The following is an 18,849-nucleotide window of genomic DNA, read 5'->3' as shown; positions in this document are numbered from 1 at the left end:
TTGACATATTTATCCTGCATATAACAAATCGTCATCGCGTGTGTGAAAAAAGAGGCCAGTTCACCACATTCATGTTTATGGCTATACAGAGTAACTTGCTTGATTTCCATACACTGCAATTAAATTATTTGTCTCGGCATCGGCTGAATGTTGTTCCGAAAAAGAAAAACCGTTGACCACAGGTACTTGGGCTAACTGCATACAGGAGAAATTTACTTACCTACTTAGTTACAGGTGGTAACCTTTGAGAGGGTGCCCATTACTCGCACATTATATTCACTCTCATCTAAGTTACTTGTATTGAAATTCTTTCTCTTCTAGGTTTTGTTTTTTATTGCGTCCTGTGCAAAGCATACCCCTTAGTCACGCCATCCACCTGCCTTCTATAGAGTTCCAATCATACTTGCATTGATATGTTTATTCTTGTATAATTTTCCCTTTTGTTTGTCAACCTAGACTTTTCTAACCAGGTGCTTCTAGACAACAATATCAGATCTGGTACAGATATCCCCAGAAGACTTTTCAAAGCTTAGCGCTGTCGCGATTGAAGATAATATCAACGAAAAATATGCCAATAAGGTGCAATGCCCAGCACTACATTTCGTTCGCTGAATCCTGACTTCGACTCCTAGGTGATTCAAAATGTTGGTCTCTGCATTGGTTTCTATGATCTGCTTGAATCATCGGACGGCCTGATTGGTCATGGAACGGGACTTGTCAACGTTAATGGTAATCGCACGAGAATGTGAAACTCCCCATCCTGCTATCTTCTGATATTCCCGGCTTTTCTAGTAAGATTCCGAGTGATCGTATTTCGGCCGTTTAAGGGCGAAGTCATTCTAGGAAAGATAATGAGTGGTACAGAGCAAGGCATCAAAAGTGAGACCTTGGCATTATATCAAAGTATTTTCCGATATACTGAAATCTACTTTAGTTGGCCTCGAGTTCTTCTCTGATATTCTAATACCACCAAGTCTCTTACTTGATGGTGCAAAATTGTAAGTACAAGGTGGGTCGATGCCCAGTCTTGGTCAAAACTGACTGATGACTCTGAACAGTGATTACACCGATCAGGTATGGATCTGGGATAATGGTGAAGGTGCAATATTTTACTTTGATATTGGCGAAACAGTTCGCTTTAGAGTAGAAGCCGAGGAGTGGAATGACCAGATTCCAAATGCCCCTGATATTCCAGACGGCTCAGCCGTACTAGAGCGCAAGGCGCCTTATTCGATAATAGTACGCCCAGCTAGTCGACTACTCTTTCGTATCGATATAGAATACTGATCACTACTATAGGGCTCAATGCAAATCGCAGGTCTTGGGCTTATTGCTTGGTGGTCATGAAGCCATGTCCACAAGTCATAAGTATCGTATAATGAAAGGACACCCCCTTGTGAGTGAAAGAAAGCAGTGTGTCACACAACAATACGACTAAAATCCTGATATTCTATCCATTTGCTTTGTTAAAGCGCCAGGACTATGCCGTATTATTATTGCTACTCCAAGGTTTACTGCGTGCAACCTGATGAAAATGCAGAACGAGGTGATTGTCCTTCTTACTACAATGTAAGGGCAAGTACCTTTTCAATGAGTCGATATTCCTCCTATCCTTCTAGCTTCTGTGCTCCAAGCCGCCGCATTCTGCCGAAGCCATCCCATCCAGTGGAGGCGACGTCATTTACATCAAATCTTCGCAATTTTTATCGGATTAATAATTATAGCGGCTGATTTAGTCGACCTTCGCGCCTCGGCCAATCGGAGAGCATTAAAGTTACGGGGTCCGGCCGGATCAGCCAATCCTGTATGTAATGCAATACGACGGCAAAAGGCTTGTGTGGTCAAGCCGGTGAGAAATCATATTTAGTTCGAAGTGCCCTCTACACAAAAGTCGTGTTCTTCCTCTTCATCACCTCTCTCCATCTTCTCAGTGCAGCTAGTATGGATGATGCAATCAGCCCTTCGGTCTTGCCCGTCCGTGGCCCAGCCCATCATGAGCCCATGGACACCCCGCCTCGAGCACCATCGCCAGTCCATCGCTTCGGAACATTAGCAGTCCACGCCGGCGCGCCCATCGAGCCGACAACTGGCGCCGTCATCGCACCGGTATGAATAATTCGTCTAAGACTCTCCTTACGTGCAGTTTTTGCAAATTCAAACCTCAAGTCCTTGAAACTTACCCTGTCGCTTTGCCCCGCAGATATCCCTGTCAACCACCTTTGCTCAGACCGGTGTAGGGAAGCCGATTGGAGAATACGAATACACAAGGAGTGCAAACCCGAATCGGTACGTCCAAGCCAATGAGAGGCCCCCCCCCCCCCCCCCCCCCCCCCCCCCCCCCCCCCCCCTCCCCCCCCCCCCCCCCCCCCCTGTATCCTCGCCGGTTGATTCTCAAATCCGACGATGCCGACCGGAGATGCATTTGGCGAGTGTATGTGGCATGTACTGACCACCCATGGTAATTGGCAGCGACCAGTTTGAACAAGCAGTTGCTGCATTAGAACATGCTCGGTATGCATTGGCATTTTCGTCTGGATCAGCCACCACTGCAACGATTCTCCAGTCGCTTGCATCGGGGTCACACATCGTTTCCGTGTCCGATGTCTACGGCGGTACTCACCGGTACTTCACCAAAGTTGCCGCTGCGCATGGAATCGATGTCACATTCTCCCCTTGCATCGAGACCCATATTGAGAATCTGATTCGACCAAATGAGACCAGGCTGATCTGGATTGAAACTCCGTCCAATCCGACCCTGGGTTTGGTGGATATTCGCAACATCGCCACGGTTGCCCATCAACACGGCATCACGGTTGTTGTCGATAACACATTCCTCAGCCCTTATATTCAAAACCCTCTCGATCATGGAGCGGATATTGTTATGCACTCTGTTACTAAGTATATTAACGGACATTCTGTAAGTTACGAAAGGCGCGAAAGTATCGTTGAATATATCTTTTAACGCTAATTAGGATGTCTTGATGGGAGTCGCGGCGTTTAACTCCGATGATTTGAAGAAGAGGCTTACGTTCTTGCAAAACGCTATTGGTGCGGTTCCATCTCCCTTTGACTGCTGGCTAGCCCATCGTGGTTTGAAGACTCTTCACTTGCGCGCCCGGGAGGCGACTAGAAACGCAACTGCAATTGCCCAAACACTTGAGGCGTCTCCGCATGTCATCTCCGTCAATTATCCCGGTCTTAAATCTCACCCCCACCACGCTATCGCATTAAAGCAGCACCGCGACGGCATGGGCGGTGGCATGCTTAGTTTCCGCATCAAAGGCGGACATGACGCTGCCGAGAGATTTTGCCAATCCACTCAGATTTTCGTTCTCGCCGAGAGTCTAGGCGGTGTGGAGAGCTTGGTAGAAGTACCTAGCAGCATGACCCATTCTGGTATTCCTAAAGAACAACGCGAAGCTGCTGGTGTTTATGATGAACTGGTTCGTATCAGCTGTGGTGTTGAGGACTTTGAAGACCTAAAGGTGGATGTACTGCGGGCGCTTGAGAAAGCAGTCGTTGGTCCCAAGCTCAACGGCCTTGCTAATGGGAAAGCATCTTGATTCTTACAATTCCCCTTTCTTCTGATGTGTTCAAAAAGAAAGTTCATCGTTGTCGTGTTTGGCCACTTCTCAGCCGACTTGACGTAGGCTGCTATAGAACCAGCTTTTTTTTTTTTTTTTTGGGAAAAAGGTGGGGGGAGGGGTATCTACAGCAGGGTCACTGAAGTACCTTGTTTGTGTCAATTTTGCAACAGCTGATAATCCTCGTTTGATTATTGTATCTTGAATGTCTTATCAGATGTCCCTATTCAAAAAATATATATGCAACTATTGGCACCACGATCGACTTGCCAATCAAACAGGTTACGCTTCAGTCAGTGTTCTATGACCTGGAACTTTAGAGAGTATACGGAGTAGGTATTATAGTCCAGATTTTGAGCTGCACCTTATCTTATACTCTGTAGTATCCACCTAATCTATATTTCTAATCTAGTTAGTCAGTTTAACCAATAATCAGTTGAAATCTTGGCGTCGAATTTATTAGTGCCTCCGTACTCCGTACTTCCTTTGGCACCTCCAAGAAGTAAAAGACGGAGTAAAAGCAACGGAAACCAACCATGAGCTCAGAATTTACATTCGGCTTCGGTGATGATGACATTGCTATTGACGAATACGAAGATGAACAAGTTCCAGCTGGTAAGACTTCAAATCTCAAAGAGACCTGCAATGAAGCCGGCGCAGCCCTACACGAAGCCTGTAGGGTTGATATGAGTGAAATGGTTTGTCCACTCTCTTTCTGCTTAGGTATTCTCCTTATCAATTCACATGAGTGGATGAGTATGCATGCCTGAGGCAGAAGCCAGGCTGTTGAGTACCCTATTGTGTGCGTCATGAACTGGACACTTTAAACCCTTCAGTGGGTTGCACCATAAGATCAAGAGAAATTATGGAGGATTTCCCCTTGTTCTTTATAGCAGACAGTATCTGATTTATGTATCTTGATCTAGCTTTCCTCGCTGCCTTCTCAGATTTCATATAGCACCCTTTACCTATCAGACCCCATTGATTTCCAGATACCAGTACCAATACCGCGTCGTGAAGTGTTTGATATCCGAGCCCAGCTGATGGCGGAGGACAGCTTGAAAGATGATTTGCAGGAAGAAATGATTTCTGGTTTGGAAACCGGCGACATCACCCCTTTGGTGTATGAAGGGGGCTTTAAAACTTGGGAGTGTGCTCAGATGCTGGCTTTGTATGCAGGATCACAGTATCTCTATTCTGACAGAATGAAACATGATTGGGAGTTTATAGAGGTATGGATCCTATTCTAAGTTATGCCTATACGTCACTATTTGACACATCGCTATAGCTGGGAGCAGGAACTGCAATACCCTCTCTCTTCCTTCTGAAAATGTCTCTTGACGATCCGCTGCCGACAGTTGAACAAGAGAAAAGAAGGATCAGTTTTGTCTTTGCAGACTACAATATTGCAGTTCTCAAGCTTGTCACTCTTCCAAACATCATTCTCACGTGGTACTTCAGCAAACATCCAAAGGCCGAGCCCGCATCCGAAATCGATATCAATCATTCCCTTCTAGAATCTTTTCAAAATGACCTCTCGGCGCGTGGTATATCCCTTTCATTTATCTCGGGGGCTTGGTCTCCTCGCCTTGTTGACCTCATCGCCTCTGTGTCGAATGTCAATGAAACTAGCAGTTTAAAAACTTTCATTCTCGCCAGTGAAACGATATATTCCCCCACATCACTTGTTTCTTTTGCTGAAACACTGAGCTCCCTTCTACTTCAAAGGCATGAGCGAAATTCGGGTGCCTTTCCAGACCAAGTAAAACCAGAAGCTTTGGTCGCTGCAAAGGAATTGTATTTTGGGGTTGGCGGCGGTGTTGACGAATTTCTGGTAGCCCTAGAATCTGTGGCTGGTAGCAAACTACTGGCAACAAGGGGGATGGAAGCGATGTCGCCGGGCGTACGACTTACAGTACTAAACATAAGACCATAGAACTTGGAACCCATATTCGCACAGGCCGCTGCTTAGACTTTGGGCTTCCGCACTATCAAGATTGGGCGTTTGGCTGTTCCATGTATGCAACGATCTAGGCGGTGCTGTTGGAAGCCTGTTAGAAACTCGCAAGTGGCACCACCGCTTTTAGGCGGAAAAAATTATGTGCAGGATGAAAAGACGGTTCAAATGTCTCAAATCATTTGAAGACCCTAAATAGATGTGTCAAAAACGCGAAGGATGCGCCTTTAACCAAGGCGTTGACTATGGGAAAGGCCATCGTATGGAAAGTTCTTTCTTCGGGGCTGAGCGCAAAGGTATAATATGTACAGCACAGCGTTCTAATTCACTTTAACTTCAGAAGTACCTGCCATCATCATAAATCGACTTGACCTTGCCATCCTTCATACGACCCACCCTTACCTCCTCCTGCAATTTTTGCCTTTGTTGGTAGTGCGCAATGACCGCTTGTAGATTCCCAGAAGAGTTACCTGCCGGCATGTTGATTGGCGAGCCAGTGTTGAAAATCCTGAAATACATAGCAGGTGATATCAGCCTAGATGCCTAAAACGAGGGGACAAATCGGAGAAGCTTATAGAAGAAGATCGAAGCATATTGAGCGCACGCAAAGAGCAGACACAACTGGTAAAGGGTTGCTCAGAAAACTGGGATTTCGTACTCTGGGTAACTAAGATCAATAGTCAACGCAGGACTTTGGCTGTGAAATAACAGTCGGTCTTCCGCGGCCTTCTCAATAACCAGCGTATGGAGGGCATTTTGCTTCTCCCAGAGCTTCTGGTCTGGAGCGTATTGTTGGATAACGCGGGTAATCCATGGTGGGTTTTCTGGGTCAGACATGGAATACTTGTAAATGGCGAGGCCGACGGGGATGGAGGCTATGGAAACGTAGAAGCCGCGCTGCAGGTAAGCAAGGAACCAGATATGTTAGCCGCGTCGTCGACCATCGTCTTGGGCATGGAATCTTGTAGTATGGCCCAACACCATAGGCCAATTAGAAGCGGGAAGTATCTTGTCTCAAATATCGAAGGGAGGGGAGGCTGCGCAGCACATACACCATACGATTCATTCACCGGCTCGGCATGGGCCTCGCTATGGGCAGCACGGCGGGGCTGAAGGCGACGGATGGCGGCCCGCGCCGGAGCTGCTGATCTCCGGGCAACGAACATGGTCTTTTGTTTCCTGGCTCGATTAGGCTGGTCGGGCGCAGCGTGAGAACCAGTAGACAGTCTTCAACAGGCGAGAAGTCGAGAGTCTTGGCGTATGATTAGGTAATGTCCATATTAGACTAACTACACGTGATGTCCGAGTTGGGATTAGGGCCGGGCGCAACCCGACAACCGCCTTTGGGGCCTCTTCTTCAGTTGTAATACCAGCCAAACACTCGCGTCTGGGGCGAGACGGTGAGCGGGCGTTGGTGAGCTGGAGCGCATGTAGGCCCCCTGATTTTTACTGCTGGTCTCCCTGACTCAGAGCCCATGGCTCGCTTTGTGCCTGAACATGCCGGGCTGCGGCCGATGGGGCCCTGCAGCATCACTTTGCTCCTGATTAGCCCGGCATACCCGCCCTGCCATACGGCCTACGATTGGGTGCCGTTGCGTTGCCTCTTTGAAAGACCCTCGACTGATTTGCAGAAAATTCGGAGAGTTTGTACGAGGCATACCCTAAAGCTGCAGCCGCTTAACACCTCACCCATTTACAAAAGGAAATGTGTCTCATACAAATGTTTTTGGCCCTGTTAGCTGCAGGCGTTGACTGTTGGCAGGGCGGGCAACCCGCCACAACAACTCGAACCGTTGGTGTGCAGCTGCCTCAATTTGTGACTAATGCAGTGCAAATAGACGGCAGCGAATATCGAGCGACGCTGACACCCCCGAATTGATGCCCAACCACCCCTGGGATCAAAGACGATTGGGCGTTGCTCTCAAACAGAGATTTCTCCTGCAGAGTCGCTTCCATTACGCTCTTGGAGACTCGATCATTGTGTCTATTTCTGTGGCGGGCTCGGTTGACGTGTGAAGTCACGCTACCACTCATCACAACAAAGTAATGCAAGTGTGAGGCCGAGGTCAGCCCGTGCATATGGAAGTTTTGCTTCGTTCCAAAAGTATTTAAATTTTCTTTCTCGGCTGAACGATTTGGATTCAGCGCTTTTGAAAAGAGCAGATATTACTTGCTCTTCTACTTTTCCGCTTTCTCTCCTTTTTTCTTCCCACACAATACTTGTTTCATGGATGCAATTCGCATTGGTTTGATTTTGAGTGCCTAATATTGACTTGTACACTGAACATCCTCTTTCTTTTTTTTCTCTGCGACACACCATTAGTGCCACCACAGCCACCTACAATCTAAAGCCTGTTTCTTGAGCCGGTATCTGTGCGCCTTATGGTCTCCGCCTGAATCACAACGCAGCCCGTCACTCCATGCCAAGCGGTGTTATTGCGTGTCTCCGTCCGAGAATACTGTTGTCAAAGCTCTAGTTGTCAGTGTCTACCCTCCTTCCCGATTGACCATAGCAGGGGTATGTCGCTAACGCTTTGGCCCTTCTTACACAGTTACTTGCTGCCATAAACTCTGCAATTTTTTCGAGCAAGAAGCGATTTCTTTTATTTCCTTCACTGGGAACACGTTTCATACTACCGCATACAAACCCTCATCTTTGAGTATTTCTTCACCCTCTGTCACCATGGCGCCGAAAAAAAAAGGGAACAAGAAAAATCAAAAGAAACAAAAACAGCAAGACGGGGAAGAGCAACCAGAACTGTCTCAAGGACTAGAACAAGAACAATCTCAAGATGCCGAAGACAATCTAGAGCAACTACCCACTCCTCCTCCAGAAGAAGCCACAGCTGCACAGCTGTCCTCCCTGCCGCTGTCTCCTAAGACCGAGTCCCATACTTCCCCTACAGTCGAAACTCCTTTTGCAGAGTCAGCAGAAGCTACACCACCGGCGACACCCTTAGAGTTCATCGAAGAGACCTCCGTACCGGCAACTGAACCCAATATTGGCCCCGAAACTATACTTGACACTGTTCCAGATACCGAAGCTGGCACGGTTCCAGAATCCATTACGGACATCGCCGCTGAGGCTGTACCTATTGCTGCGCCGGAACCTATTCTAGACACTATTCTAGAAAACAAACCTATAGCACTCCCCGAACCAGCTGTCGACATAGCCGTGGATATTGCACCGGATTCTCTTCCTATACCTGTTTTCAACAATATCCCCGAAACTATACTGGATGCGTCTCAACTGAATAGCAGTTCTCTAGCAAACGAAGACTCGACAATTGTACCTGAAGAACTTCCTAGGGAGCTGGAGATAGAACAGGATAAAGAACTCGAAAAGGAGCCTGAAATTGAGAGCAAGCATCTCGAGAGCGTCCTCAGCCCAGAATCTGAAAGGGAGACTGAGAAAGTAACTGAAGCGTCAGGGCTTCAAGACACCGTATCGGAAACCCCGATTCCGAATCCAAAAGAAACACCTGCAACAAGTATATTCGAGCCAGCTTCTGATACCGATGTCTCTCACACCGCTTATAAGTCATCTCCAGTACCAACTCCAACAGAGATAGCCCCCAAATCACAACGACAACAATCTGTGGCGGAACCGCGTTTTCCTTCACCCTCGTTGCCTTCCGCCAAGCCCAAGACAAGCTCCCCACAAGCATACGGTTATCCGCAGTCTGCTTCTCCAGTGCATGCTCACTCACCACATTACGCCTACAGTATTCCGTACCCCCACCCATACGCACCGACCCCAATCTACCCGAACGGGTCATTGCACGACCCCAACCAAGCAGCAATGGCGGTATCAGTGGGAACCCACTATTCTCCTGTGGTTCACTCATCCAACGCGGATAGGTACCATTCAAGAATGGCCAGTCGCGGCTCTTTTGGTCGTAACCACCCAGATTACCCGTACAACATGTCTTCCCACCCACCAAAACGTGTGTCTACTCCAACACAGCAACGTCAAGCTGAAAATGGAAATTCCGACTCACTTCATATCGAAGGTGATACTATCAAGCTCCTTCAGCGGATACAAAACGTTATCCCTGATATCAATCGTCTTGTGACAAGCTATCGTGACACACAGAACCAGTTGTCCGCCCATGTCGCCCAAAGTAGACAAATTGAAGAACAACACGAGCGTTCTTTGATGGAAAAGGAGTTTTACATCGAAGCATTACAGGCACAAATACAGAAAGCGGCAAAAGAGAATGCCGCAGAGGCAGCAAAATTGAGAAACAGAATTTCTGAACTTCGGATGGAACTCGGTGGTTTGCAGGAGCAGCATCGCGATGTTGAAGACAGTCTAGAGGAGCTGAAAAAAGCTAATGATGAACTCATCCAGGCACGAGCGGACTTGGAGGAGGAAATCAGCGGCCTTCAAAAAACTATGCAGGAAGAGAAATTCAACCATAGAGAAGAAATGCAACGCCAACAAGAGCTTACCAAGGACGCCCTTGCTGCCCAAAAGGAGGAGCTCAACGGTTATTTTCAGGAGATTAAGAACGAAGATGACCGGCTCGCTGCGGAACAACTCCAGGCTCGTGAGCAGGAATTAAACGAGGAGCGAGACAATCTCAAGGCGGATTGGGAGCGGCAAATGAAAGAACTCGAGCAATCCAAAGTCGACATGGCAGCTGACTATGACAATAAGTTGAAAGTTAAGCAGGATGAAATAGATGCGAAGGAAGCCGATCTTGTAGCGAAACAAGGTGAACTGGATGCAAAACAGACCGAATTGGAAAGCAAACAGGAAGAGCTAAATGCCGCAAAATTAGACCTGGACGCAAAGCAACTTGAGCTTGAAAAAAGGCAGCAAGAGCTTGAAGAAAAACAAAAAGAAATTGATGCGAAACAAGAAGAAATAAACGGCCTTAAATCTGACTTGGAATCAAAGATCGCCGACCTTGGAGCCAAACAGTGTGAACTAGACGAGAAACAGGCTGAGCTTCAAGCTAAGCAATCGGAACTTCAGTCTATTCAAGAGCAGTTGGCAGGGGTCAAGGCGGAACTCGAGGAAAAGAAACAGGAATTGGAGGTTAAAGAAGCCGAGCTAGTCTCAAAACAAGAAGCCCTTGATGCTAAGCAGACCGAGCTCGATGATGTGAGGGAGAAGTATGCTGCCGAAGTAGCCGCGCTACAAGCCGCCTTAGAGGAACAGAAGAATGCAACAAAAGCAAGTGAGGATAAGGTTGCAGAAATGACGACTGAACGGCAACAAAAAGAAGAATCGTGGCAAAAGGACCGTGAAGACTTTGAAGCTCAGTTGAAGCAAAAAGCGGAAGAATTGAAACTAGTTCTTGAGGAGAAGGAGGTGCTCTCTCTTGATGGAAAGACTAGAGAAGAACAGCTTCAAAACATTGTAGAAGAGATGCGCCAGACGCATGATAATTTGAGCAAGGACCGCGAAAGATTAAAGAAGACTCTGCATAGTTTGGGTGAGGCGACAGACATGAAGATTAAAGGGGATGCCTTTTTGTAAGTGTCTTGGTGCGTTGTGGTCTCCCTTAGGTTGATATCGTTCTTTCGTTGTTTTCTGTCATCTGTACTCGAAAAACTTTTTTTAGACTGCTGTTGAGGTTTGAATACTATTTGAAGATAACTTCATTATATTCAGACCTTGAAACATATAAGACCTCATTTCTGATATTATCTTTGCTTAGCATTGACTGTTTCGGTGATCTGTCCCGCCTTATTGTCGAGCTTTCGAAAGAATTCTTTACCTATATTCCCATTGAACCACCGGCCCACATCCTAGCCAAAATCCCTTCCGACATTCCCCAGTTCCTGGACAATACCCCAGCGTCCCGTGAACTCCGATCCGCCTATGTTCAGCATGTAGTCTCAAAAACACTAACATACCGAATTTTCCAACCGTTCCTTTTCACACTTGGACGAAGATATGATAAAGCCGACACATTTTTCCAGATGTTATCTATTGACATCCGCCGGAAGTCCGTTCGCCGCGAAGCCTTTTGGAGACAACAAACTCTAAAAGCCGCATATACTGCGTCCGATGCGAAGCAAGCCATCAATGTTGTAGCCGCAGTCGTTGTCGACGAAATTGTTGACCACATTCTTCATTTTACAGACCCTAAGCACCTTGATGCTCTTGTTATCAGCGTACGCAAAATTGTCAAGCTAGCTGCGGAAACATGGCGCCTTGCTCGCGTGGAAAGAGAGTTGATCGTGGCCACCATGCCATCTGCCGACGACGACCAAACTGCGAATGACCAGTGGGATGAGTTTATCTATGATCCTTCCTCGTCGTCACCAAAGCCCTCAGAAAGCGGCCGAACTCCTCTTCTCCGTATGCTCCCGCGGATTCATCGGGAGCCTGTGCACGAAGATTTCCTTAAGCCAGAAGAGGCCGAGAAAGCCAACCAATGCGTCTATGTCCCCGGTGTTATTCTTTACACCGATTCCCCGCCAGTTTTGGCGAGAAAGGAAGAACTATCCAAGAAATCTACTGACGCACCGCCACTTGGTGTCGAGTCTACTGAGACCACCAACGGCGTTGAAACCCATGGGGCTGGTACAGGCGAAAATTTAGCAGAAAAGGCAGAAGCGTGAAGTGCTGGCACTGATCGATGTGTTTCGGGTGGTTTACGGTGACGGTCTGATTGGAGAGGTGCATGGATTTATTCAAACTTGTCGTTTTCATGCTACTGGGGTGCATAAACATAGGTGTTAAGCTGGGATGTATGGTTTACCGGAAAGGATATGCATACGGGAGAATGGTTCAAATGCACTGCTGTACGATTTAGTCTGTCTGTGCTGGAATGGGGTCCATTCATTTATACTTTTTTTCCTTTGTTTTACGATTTCTGCCTTGTCCTTTTTTTTCACTTTCGATTCTGACCCTATACACTCTTTGACTATTTCTTTAAAGTTTTGTTTCCATTCTTTTCTAGATCATTTTCTTGCTTGCTTATTTAATATGTGACTTTTTGAGACTGTTTAGCATTTTTGAAATTCTATTACTCTACGGTTAGATAGCTATATTTTAACCATCTTGGGTGCTCTGTAATTATTCACTCCTTGGATGTCTGCTATCGTGCATTCATTGAAGACAGAAGTCTCCTCTCAGTGGAAGATACTAAGAGGAGACAAGTGATAGAAGATTGAAAACCGTGTTTTTCAGGTGCAGGCTGGCATGAAGGAGCCCGCCATCAAATGCCCTTTGTATGATCATAGAGCAAAAGACTTACACTAGTATCTGGACTAGCAGGTCGATGTGGCAGCCCCCAAAGCTCCTGAGTGAAAAATATAACTACAATGGAAGGTTATCTCCCAAAAAATATAGCTCCCAAGTAAGATTGTCAGCTGATGCCCGCTTTCGGTTGACGCAGACCTCCCCCATTACAGCGGTTCAGGGCTAGGGTGCAGAGTATGTTTTTCGGCCTATTAGTGATGGATCGCGGTTAACTACAGGGCTGTCTTGAATAATTCCGCGGACCAACGACACGCAGCTCAGCGGTCAAGGGCAACCCTCGCATGCCCCTGTCCTGGCAAGAGTGGTGCGAGGCATCCCTCCACACAGCATCATAGGGCCTGCGCCACCACGCAAATGTGCAAAGGGGCGGCGATTTCTAGGAAAAGCTATGTATAACGATTGTGGACTGTCATGATCAAGCATGAGGAAGATGTGTTCAGGCTGCCGATACGACCAGCAGGCTCCATGTATAAATAAGAATACCAGGCCCTTGTGGCGAATCCCACCTACCGCCATATCAATAAAACATGCATCAACAGGCGGTGTTCTTCAGGAAAAGAACACTCTGTCGACGGCCACCTACCTAGTCACTCGAGCGTTCGTCGTGATATCCACCGATCAAGGTTCATCCACAATTCGAAGAGCTCAGTGCAACATCGGGCCTCAGGATCACAAGAATGATAGGGACAAGGTAAATAAGAGCGTACCTACTAGTTATCACAGAGCATCAAATTCGTGCTTCGGAATTCTCTATGTGTGGAGTAGTTAACTAGTTACTAGCATCGGCCGTGCAGACACACCACGTTTCGGCGCAAGGACATGGCCTGAATTCGAGCCAGGGTGTCTTGCGACAGCGTCGGAAATTACGGCCAAGAGTGGCAGACGCATGGGAAGACTGTTCGATCAGCTCTGTGACAAGCGGAGGAGCGGACGGCTTGGGCCGCAACGGTCACCAGCCAGAGTCCGCCGGGCGAAGAGAAGGTCGGGCGTATTTATCAGCTTCAGCCTCCTGGTAACTATAAAATTAGTTAGCTCGAGCACGGCGATGGCCCAAGCAGCCCAAGACTTGCTTGCTGTGTCGCAGCAGACGCATGCCGCCTGATGGTTCGTGAGCGAGCGGAAGATACGCCCACGCTGCCGCTGCGATTGATCGTGTGGGTGCCGCGCCTTGCCCGTTTGATGCTAGCCCGGCTCGTCTTCATCGACTGCGCATCCCACCGCCTTGTCGACCTCTCTCTTTCTCTTCATCTTCCTCTCTCGCCTCTTGTTGCCGTCCGTCTCTTTTCTTCCCGTTTGACCCTGGCTGCCCTTACGCTCGTTCGCAACCTGTGACCGACCTGCGCGCCCCTCTGCAGACCCCCAACCCTCTCCGGTGTCCCCACCCAGCGCCCGTACCGCTCAACAGTCATTATTAATACTTGCTCCTCACTGCTCACCTCTCCGCTTCCACCCAAAATCCATGAGGGCGCGTCCTAGTCTTCCCATCTCATACCCTTAATTTTCAAGTGGCATGGCTTGTCCCTTATAGCTTGCCAGTGACCCCTTCTGCTGCGCTGGCCCGTATCCGTTCACGCTGTATACCAACCACAGCCCAGCCACGTCCCCATCCTCCCTGCTGTACGGCAGCATGAGTGGCCCAATGCCCGGCACTTCGCAGCCAGAAAATCCGCGACTTGGAGCTTTCAAGTCTGATTACTTCGATGATCCGTTCCTATCGCACCCACTCTCTACAGAGGAACAGCTAGTTCCCCAGCAGCTGTTTGCAAGATCCACGGAACCCTTAAGCGATACTTCGGCTTTCGTGAGCCCAACCATACCCCCCAACCAAGGCTATGCTCGCTCAGCTATCGCGAGTGGTCGATCGTCCCCCGCCTTCATGAGCCCCACAAGCAATATTGAAACCGGCCAAAGTGACCTAAGTAGTTACTCTTCTCCTCGCTTGGACAACACTCTGTTTGGGGACCATAGTGCGCACCTGTTAGCTGGATTTGCGGATCTAGGTCAATTTTGTATTGACCCCGAAGTCCTCCACCCAGCCCCAGCCCTGGAAAAGTCAACTCCTCCAGGAAACGCGACTGGAAATGCCTATCCGTATTCTCCTGGGCAGCAACTCTTAAGCCCTGTCCTGACAGGCACTCCTGGTTCATCTTCCGGTCAGCAGCTGCAAGATCCGCTTATGAAGCCTTCTACTCAAATTACCGATTTGCCTGCCGCGACACTTCTAGCTGAGAAGCGGCCTAACCTTCCCACCCTACGACTCCCAACGCCATCTATTCCCTGTGACAATACGCCTAATCTTTGCTTTTCACATATTTTAGACCATCCTCCAAGTCCCGTCGTCAAAATCTCGAGCTATTGTAGAGGGGACTCCCCCTCAAGAGACAATGATGTACTAAGCCGTGCATCCAAAAGGAAAAGTCAATCTTCCATACACCTTGCGCCCGAGGATGACATATCAAAAGACGTAGATGAGTATGGTGTTGAAGATTCTTGCAAGTATTCCAGGAACGTCTCATCCTCACCTACGCTTCGGGCAGGAGACGGAAGCTGGATTCCGGATCCATCTACCGGGCTTGGTGGTTTGAATCCATCTTCAAGAACTGATGAGTTCATTCCGAGCTTGAAGGAGATCACAGCACAACGAGAGCTAGAAGAAAAAAATGCTGTTGTGGAGCGTTGGCTGTCTGTTTCCGAGGTAAATAGTGAAGTTGAAGACAACAGCTTGTTTGGTTTCCATCAACAGAAAAAATGGCGCTTCACAAGAAGACGCAGGGCGAGGAGCACGGGCGATTCTCCATTTAATCGTGCCAACAATGCCGGCACTGCCCAAGAAGTGTTTGACGATTCAACAATTCCCGGTCCCGGTGCCCTTATAGACGAGGAGAGCGAAGCAGAGGACGACGTTGGCTCTCACACATCCGACAGCTCACCCCCACGGTCGCCTAGCGGCATCGATACAAATTCTCGAATAGACTCGGAAGACGGGTATTTCCCGTCGGTTGACAATGCCAATTCCCAAACGGCTGAACCTCTCCCTCGCCAATTTATTCGAGCAAGACCTTGGAAAGACCCACCTGGAAGTCATCGGCATGGATTTACGAAGGACCAGCCTTTCACTTCCAATGCTGCCATCTATAAATTCTTGCGACGGGCTGACAACATTGAGACTGCATCCCGGAGAGCAACTTGGGGCACACGAGACGTTACTGAGGTTGATGTTGAAAGCATTCTTGGGAATAATAGTCGCTTCGATTTAATGCGAATCAGCGACGAAGGTATCAAAGAGAAATTCTTTCGGCGCAATAGTATTTTCGAACACGCCAGTAAACTTCTTCCTAAACGAAGTCACAGTGGCGCAAAGCGAAAACATAACACCTCAGCTCATCAAATCCAGCCAAGCACGGAGTCTCTAGAGACCGGAAAGGGCAACTCGATCCTACCACAGCGCAAACCTAGTTTCACGAGACGGTCCAAGACCCCTTCAAACACGGGTGGTGCTCTTCTTGAAATGGGCAGGCAAATTGCATCCGTTGGTGGTGGCCCCATGGATGTTCAGTCACCTAAACACACTGGTGGGCCATGGAGTAGCTTGATGAGGCGTAATCGTAGCCGAAGCGACGTGCCCAAAGACCTCCAAAGTCCCACTATTAGCCAGGCAACCCAACCCATAACTACCTCCAGCGAATCACCTCCGCCTACTCTGGCATCACCGATCCAAAACAAAGCCGTCACCCTAAATACCGTCGCTGAGAACTTCACAGTAGCTAGGCATAATGCTGAAGAGCACGATGATGATAACGAAGAAGATGACGAAGATGCCTCAGATGAGAAGGGGGTTGTTATGGATTTTTCAGTTCGCGTCGATTTGATAGTTCCAACACTTGAAGGATTCAAAACCCATGTACAACAGCTAAACCCTCGATTGTCGCCTGCTTTGGTGGATCGAATTGGTCGAGAGCAATTGCTAAGATACAAGAAGTTGGTCGAGTTGAAGTTAAAGCATGCGCAAGCGGTGAGCAGACACGCCTGTACAGCTGGACCGCACTGTTTTGCTCAGGGAGGCGATTCCAACTTATTCCCAGTGAGAGGAAGCCCAAAGGACGCCGATCCATCTCACCATCAGTTCCATCCCAGCGCGGGAGTTTTAACACCCGAAGATGCCAATGCAGCTGGGGAGACGGTCATTACAGCCTCTCTGTTTCCTTCAGGTGTTCCACTACCACCAGCCAGGCGACTTCCAGCCAGGTTTGAGTGTCCGCTATGTTTCAAGGTTAAAGAGTTCAAGAAGCCCTCGGACTGGACAAAACATGTGCACGAAGATATCCAGCCGTTTACTTGCACCTTTCCTGAGTGCCCGGAGCCCAAGTCCTTCAAACGCAAGGCCGACTGGGTGAGACACGAGACTGAAAGACACCGCCACCTTGAGTGGTGGGCATGCAATATAGCAGACTGCTCTCACGTCTGCTATCGCAAAGATAACTTTGTTCAGCACCTTGTTCGAGAACACAAAATGCCGGAGCCAAAGCTCAAAGGCGGGAAGGGTCGCCAGACCAAGCCCAGTAAGGCGTTACACAGCGACTTGGACCTTCATACGTCAGCAGAAGTTGAAAAGGTGTGGGAAATGGTAGAGAGTTGTCGTCACGTCACAACGAAGCAACCCACGGAAGAGGCGTGCCGATTTTGCGGCAACGTGTGCAATACCTGGAAGAAACTTACTGTCCACATGGCGAAACATATGGAGCAGGCTGCTATGCCTATTCTAAACCTCGTGGATCAAAGAACTGTTGGTCTTAACACGGGCATGAGCTCCATCGATGATTCAACTCAAAGTAACATGGCCGCCTCAGATGGTTATTTTGGCACAGCGGACAGCCGGAACAAATCCTCTATTCAATCACGAGGCCGTCACAAAGGCCGAAGTGGCCCCCAACCAATTGTTTATGGAACTGCCGCACTGTTGACAGAGGCCTTCTCCATACAACAACCAAACGTCTCTTCCCAGCGGCTACGAATGCACAACGCGCTCAACTTAACCTCCCCGAATGAGCAGCAACAGCCGCATCCACAGCAGTCGGCGGCACGCATTCCATACAACATGCCACCGGGTAATTCCCCAACACTCCAAGGCGGCGAGCCAGCAGTGTATACAGCAGCAGGGCCAATGCCACGGCAACTCGACACAGGAAACTTAGCCACCTATCCACCCGCATTCAATGCACCGCCCGTGCCATCAATAATGAATGAAGCCCCCCACACTTCGAATGTTCTGCAGTCTAGTCCACCAATGGTTGGGCTTGGTGGTGGCGACCAACTATTTGCATCACCAGTAGAACATTTTCCGTATATGGACCCGATTGGACAAAATCCTGCGGGCCAAGGGACGCTGCCTGGGCCAATTTTGTATAACACTTCAACTGGGGGCGCAATGGCATATTCAATGGATGCATCAAACTTAGGGCAGGGACATGCATACACGCATCCAGGTAACGGACAGCATCTATATGGGAATCAATGAGTGAACGGCAGCATGGTTTGGAATTAATTCCGCGTTATGATCCTATATATTCTTTTTTTGTGATCTGGCGTTGGATTTGACAAATCTCATCCTGGTGATTTATTTAATGTGAATTGGGCTGCATCTCAGCTACTGTTGATATTGAGCGCCTTGATGTTATTTTTTGATTTTTTTTTTAATATTCGGATTTCTCCCTATCGATTCAGAGCCCTGTTTCCCAACTTATTCCGATTTAACTGCTGGATAACGACAGCGATTTCCTTCCTGTATAGCTCGCTAATACCCTGTAGGGAGTACACTTTGGTTTACATTTGATATCTCACAGCCATCGTACCCGTATTTAAAGATCAACATACATGAACCAGAAGTGGACAAACGAAATGTATGTCATTGTTAATTTTGGGTGACTCAGCACAGAGATTCTTCATTCCGGGTAATGCTGTGCAGATGCTGTGGCAACTATCATCAACCTTTGCTTCAGACGCTTCGATCCAAGTTCGTTGCCTTGTGTGGCGAAAATGTCGGCCAAGGAGAAACATGAAACGGGCTGCAGTCATGTCGTTTTAGT

At 48.3% G+C, this 18,849-nt stretch overlaps 5 protein-coding genes across 5 annotated transcripts; all 5 read left to right on the top strand.

The window, feature by feature from the left end:
• Positions 1-413: 413 nt before the first annotated feature.
• On the top strand, positions 414-1,347 carry rpc25 (DNA-directed RNA polymerase III complex subunit Rpc25; the record flags this gene model as incomplete). The annotated part of the gene is made up of 7 exons (XM_049252805.1): positions 414-425; positions 481-579; positions 633-729; positions 793-879; positions 935-998; positions 1,059-1,239; positions 1,300-1,347. The coding sequence occupies 7 exons, from the start codon at positions 414-416 to the stop codon at positions 1,345-1,347; spliced, it is 588 nt and encodes a 195-aa protein (XP_049108304.1).
• Positions 1,348-1,941: 594 nt separating this feature from the next.
• Positions 1,942-3,563, top strand: CYS3 (cystathionine gamma-lyase cys3; the record flags this gene model as incomplete). The annotated part of the gene is made up of 4 exons (XM_049252804.1): positions 1,942-2,106; positions 2,201-2,286; positions 2,470-2,917; positions 2,973-3,563. 4 exons carry the CDS (start codon positions 1,942-1,944, stop codon positions 3,561-3,563), a joined length of 1,290 nt encoding a protein of 429 aa, XP_049108303.1.
• Positions 3,564-4,120: 557 nt separating this feature from the next.
• On the top strand, positions 4,121-5,520 carry LOZ57_003755 (uncharacterized protein; the record flags this gene model as incomplete). Its single annotated transcript, XM_049252803.1, has 3 exons — positions 4,121-4,282; positions 4,511-4,816; positions 4,873-5,520. 3 exons carry the CDS (start codon positions 4,121-4,123, stop codon positions 5,518-5,520), a joined length of 1,116 nt encoding a protein of 371 aa, XP_049108302.1.
• A 2,704-nt stretch (positions 5,521-8,224) lies between these two features.
• Positions 8,225-12,123, top strand: LOZ57_003754 (uncharacterized protein; the record flags this gene model as incomplete). The annotated part of the gene is made up of 2 exons (XM_049252802.1): positions 8,225-11,028; positions 11,214-12,123. The coding sequence occupies 2 exons, from the start codon at positions 8,225-8,227 to the stop codon at positions 12,121-12,123; spliced, it is 3,714 nt and encodes a 1,237-aa protein (XP_049108301.1).
• A 2,270-nt stretch (positions 12,124-14,393) lies between these two features.
• LOZ57_003753 (uncharacterized protein) lies at positions 14,394-18,281 on the top strand (the record flags this gene model as incomplete). The annotated part of the gene is made up of 1 exon (XM_049252801.1): positions 14,394-18,281. One exon carries the CDS (start codon positions 14,394-14,396, stop codon positions 18,279-18,281), a length of 3,888 nt encoding a protein of 1,295 aa, XP_049108300.1.
• Positions 18,282-18,849: the final 568 nt, after the last annotated feature.

This window comes from Ophidiomyces ophidiicola, assembly GCF_022830035.1.
Source record: "Ophidiomyces ophidiicola strain CBS 122913 chromosome Unknown scaffold_13, whole genome shotgun sequence".
Taxonomy (NCBI): Eukaryota; Fungi; Ascomycota; class Eurotiomycetes; order Onygenales; family Onygenaceae; genus Ophidiomyces; species Ophidiomyces ophidiicola.
Note: the sequence above shows the minus strand (reverse complement) of the source record. Positions and strands in the feature narration are given on the sequence as shown.